This window comes from Eriocheir sinensis, chromosome 30 (assembly GCF_024679095.1).
Source record: "Eriocheir sinensis breed Jianghai 21 chromosome 30, ASM2467909v1, whole genome shotgun sequence".
Classification (NCBI taxonomy): Eukaryota; Metazoa; Arthropoda; class Malacostraca; order Decapoda; family Varunidae; genus Eriocheir; species Eriocheir sinensis.
Genome location: NC_066538.1, coordinates 10,356,564 through 10,361,556, shown reverse-complemented (window position 1 = coordinate 10,361,556; position 4,993 = coordinate 10,356,564). Strand labels below are relative to the sequence as shown.

Genomic DNA, 4,993 nt, shown 5'->3' with positions numbered 1-4,993 from the left:
ACGAATTTGCAGAAATCCATATGTCACTTTTTATTCCACTATGGGTACTATCATTAACGATTTCTAAATTACTCAGGAGACAATGTGTTGTCAACTGTTCCAAGCTTATCAAACAATATATCTGTGAAGGAGGAAGTAAATAATCCTCAACACATTGCATACATCCCAACAGCAAATATGGAACCCTTGAATGAATTTGGTTGGAGGTAATCTTATGAACACATCATATAGGTGCCGATGATTGGCCAGGGAGGAGGGGAAAGGTATGGGGAGGAGGGAGGGAGGGCTGGGAAGGAAGCCCGACGCAAGCCCGACTCCTCACCGTCTTACCTGATACTCCGTAACACTTTGCCTTGGTTGGTGATTCTGAGCATCTCATTAGAGGTCGTGGCCGTGTGAAAATAGGACTTCTTCTCATTGGCAAAAAAGGTGTCTGGAACCCAAATTTTCTTCAGGTACTCCGACCCGACCGTCAGTTCGTCCAGACCCCCACGGTCGGGGAAGGACAGCCGGGGGTCGGTCCAGTGTTGGCGGAAATAAAAGTCGAGAGTAAAGTCCTGAAGATCGGGGGAAAACAAAAGCAAGTGTGAGCGAAGGATCTTGAGAGGTGGGATTTTTTCGTGTTGTTTATTCTTAAGTGAGAAAAAGCTTAAAACTTTGGTCTACTGTTATTTCTCTCTCTTTGACATTTTGGGCAAGTTTGATGGTAACTGTTGGTCAGAAAGTAGATATAAGTCGCCACAGGTCAGTGGGTGGTGCAGGTCGGCACCTCACGCGCACCCCAGTCACACTGTGAGAAAGAGAAAGAAACACAAGAAGATGGAAAATATATTACATGGCTGCACACGAATGGAAAGTCTTGGAAGGATTTTCAAAGTGTTGAAGGAAGAAGACGGAAGGCCCTCAGCATAAGAGGCTCGACTGGACATCTCAGAGGCTAAAGTGAGTGAGAAAGTGAGAACTGCGTGCTGGAGGACTCCACGGGCTGAGGCAGGCGACGGCCGGCACCCCGGTGGCTAGGCGTTTAAGGATACACCATCACAAAACAACACAAACACGCAACGCAGTTCCAGCGGTATACCTAATGCATGACAAAGCGCTCGTGGGGGCAGTAAAAACAGTATAGGATAGAAAAAGCAGAAACTTTTGTTAAAAACTATAAATAAAAATGCTACTCTATATGTATTTTGTTGTTATTTTTAGATCCAAGAGAAATTTCAGGAGACTTTTAATTATACACGAGAGATATGGTAGTCCTCGCTTGTCACCCGCTGCACAAGAGGAGCCGGCAGGTGCCTCAACCCTCGAGAGTCTCCCGTGGGACATTGGTTATGATGGAAGGTTTGGTAGGTAAGCCAGTGAAAGGGGTTGAGAGGCCGTCAGGATACAGGTGGCAAAAAGCCCGCAGGAAGAGGTAGAGGAGGATCAGGAGTAGGTAGAGGTACAGGAGAAACGCTGCTAGGTGTCTGAGGGAAGACTAAGTAGTGTTACCTTTTCACGAGTGTGTGTGAGTCAAAAGCGACACGGAGAGGAAGATCAAATATAGAAGAAATAGAGTGAGTCAGAATGTGAGCTAACATCTCATTCCGGTGACATCATTCCAGTCATACAAGTAAAAAACGAGTGAATGAGTGAGTGAGACAGGGCGGTGTCTGTTGTATTATATAAAAGATTCATAAAACCGGAAAAAAATACATATAAATCAAGGTCAGGCATTTGCTGGGGAGATAATCTCGTCCGTCTGAAAATGTTAATAACAGTATCAGGAAACATATCTGACATCATTGCTGTACGTAGGTATGTATGTTGGTCACCTCTCTCTTTGCCACGATCTCTACACCTTTGTCGAGGATTACGTTACAAAAAATGCACACAGGTAAAAAAAATCTTCAAACAAAAAAGAATATATACCAACAATAAACTGGTTGATTCGATAGTTCGTCAAGAGGGTAAGTTCGATTTTCAAAACTATCATTTTGATTAGGTAAAGGAATTCAAGGAGAAGTGTTGGCTCTTTAATTTATACAGACTTATTAATTAAATATTGAAGGTGTTAAAGAGATCAGTACATGGAGGGAGGGAGGGATGGAGGGAGGGACGGAAGAGAGATTAGTATATAAAAAAGATACTACAAGATGGTGTAAGTGATCGCCGTAGATCAGCTAAGGCGTTATGTATAGGAGTGTAAGTGTGTACATGTGTGTGTGTGTGTGTGTGTGTGTGTGTGTGTGTGTGTGTGTGTGTGTGTTGTATTCAAGCACGAAGAAAACCTTTCGCACAGTATTCATAATATAACGCTAAATCAGCCTCAGTTAATATACTTTCATTGATCTAGATACGTTTAATTATTTTTAACACATCATCTAAGGAGATTGGGGTGAGAGGGGAGGTGGCACGAAAAGGGCTGATTGTTACATTATTATATTTTATCTAACAGTCACTGGTAAAGGAAATATAGATTTTTTAAGTAGTCTGTCAAGAATTTCCCCTTTAGCACTAAAAATGCATATATATATATATATATATATATATATATATATATATATATATATATATATATATATATATATATATATATATATATATATAGATAGATAGATAGATAGATAGATAGATAGATAGATAGATAGATAGATAGATAGATAGATAAATATAGATATAGATAGATAGATAGATAAATATAGATATATATGTGTGTGTGTGTGTGTGTGTGTGTCTTCCGTGATGACACCCTGCCTGGTCAAACTCTTTCGTCTCTGCCTATCAACATCTACCTTTCTTTCCTGCTGGAAGTATGCCTTTGTATACCCTGTGCCTAAGAAGGGTGACCGTTCCAATCCCTCAAACTACCGCCCTATAACTTTCCTTTCCTGTATATCTAAAGCTTTTCAATCAATCCTTAACCGAAAGATTCAAAAGCACCTTTCCACTTCTAACCGTCTATCTGATCGCCAGTATGGGTTCCGCAAGGGGCGTTCTACTGGTGATCTTCTTGCTCTCTTAACTGATTCTTGGTCATCCTCTCTTAGCCGTTCCGGTGAAACTTTCTCTGTTGCGCTAGACATATCGAAAGCCTTCGATAGAGTCTGGCACAAGTCTTTGCGTTCTAAACTGCCCTCTTTCGGATTATATCCCTCTCTCTGTTCCTTTATCTCCAGTTTCCTTTCCGGCCGTTCTATCCCTGCGGTGGTAGACGGTCACTGTTCTTCCCCTAAACCTATCAACAGTGGCGTTCCACTCTGCATTATTCAACTTCTTTCAATAGACGGCCATCTCAACAGGAAGTACACGACTCCAGACTGGAGGCTGCAGAACGCTTAACCTCAGACCTTGCTATCATTTCCGATTGGGGTAGAAGGAACCTTGTGTCCTTCAATGCCTCAAAAACTCAATTTCTCCACCTATCAACTCGACACAATCTTCCAAACACCTATCCCCTATTCTTCGACAACACTCAAGTGTCACCTTCTTCAACACTAAATATCCTCGGTCTATCCTTAACTCAAAATCTCAACTGGAAACTTCACATCTCCTCTCTCGTTAAATCAGCTTCCTCGAGGTTGGGGGTTCTGTATCGTCTCCGCCAGTTCTTCTCCCCCGCGCAGTTCCTATCCATATAAAGGGGCCTTGTCCGCCCTCGTATGGAGTATGCATCTCACGTGTGGGGGGGCTTCACTCACACAGCTCTTCTGGACAGAGTGGAGTCTAAGGCACTTCGTCTCATCAGCTCTCCTCCTCCTACTGATAGTCTTCTACCTCTTAAATTCCGCCGCGATGTTGCCTCTCTTTCTATCTTCTATCGCTATTTTCACGCTGACTGCTCTACTGAACTTGCTAACTCCATGCCTCCCCCACTCCCGCGGCCCCGCTGCACCCGACTTTTTACTCATGCTCATCCCTTTACTGTCCAAACCCCTTATGCAAGAGTTAACCAGCATCTTTAGTCTTTCATCCCTCACGCTGGTAAACTCTGGAACAATCTTCCTTCATCTGTATTTTCTCCTGCCCACGACTTGAACTCTTTCAAAAGGAGGGTATCAGGACACCTCTGCTCACGAAATTGACCTCTCTTTCGGCCACCTTTGATTTTTTTTTAGGAGCAGCGAGCAGCGGGCTTTTTTTATTATTGTTTCCTTTTTTGTGCCCTTGAGCTGTCTCCTTTGTTGTAAAAAAAAAAAAATATATATATATATATATATATATATATATATATATATATATATATATATATATATATATATATATATATTTACATCAGAGGATGCGACTCAAGGGCAACAAATAGTGTACAAAAAACAGCCCGCTACTCGCTGTTCCTAGAAATGTAAAAAGTAAAAAGTAGCCAAAAGAGAGGTTAATTTCGGGTGGAGAGGTTTCTTGATACACTCTTCTTGAAAAAGGTCAAGTCATAGACAGGAGGAAATACAGACGAAAGAAGACTTTTCCAGAGTTTACCAGTGAAGGGGATGAAAGAATGGAGATGCATGTTAACTCTTGCATAAAGGATTTGGACAGTAAAGGGATGAGAATGAGTAGAAAATCGTGTGCAGCGGGGCCGCGGGAGAGGGAGAGGCATGCAGTTAACAAATTCAGAAGAACAGTAAGCATGAAAATATCGATAGAAGATAGAAAGACAAGCAACTTGGCAGCGGAGTTTAAGAGGTAGAAAGCCGTCAGTAAGAGGAGAGCTGATGAGACGAAGAGCCTTAGACTCTATTCTGTCCAAGAGAGCTGTGTGAGTGGAGCTCCCCCACACGTGAGAAGGATACTCAATATGAGGGCGGAAAAGCCCCTATATATGCAAAGCATCTGTGCGGAGGAGAAGAACTAGCGGAGACGATACAGAACACCCAACCTCGGGGAAGCTGATTTAGTAAGAGAGGAGATGTGAAGTTTCCAGTTGAGATTTTGAGCTAAGGATAGACCGAGGATATTTAGTGTTGAAGAAGGTGACAGCTAAGTGTTGTCGAGGAATAGGGGATAGGTGTTTGGA

The 4,993-nt window shown here is 42.4% G+C and overlaps 1 protein-coding gene across 1 annotated transcript in view; it reads right to left on the bottom strand.

Moving 5' to 3' along the window:
• LOC127005568 (gamma-aminobutyric acid receptor subunit beta-like) overlaps positions 1-506 on the bottom strand; it is a 120,112-nt gene extending 119,606 nt beyond the window's left edge. The window contains exon 1 of the mRNA XM_050874504.1: positions 331-506. Within this exon, the coding sequence (XP_050730461.1) occupies positions 331-374 (44 nt within the window). The 5' untranslated portion in view covers positions 375-506. The remainder of the gene's footprint in view (positions 1-330) is intronic.
• Positions 507-4,993: the final 4,487 nt, after the last annotated feature.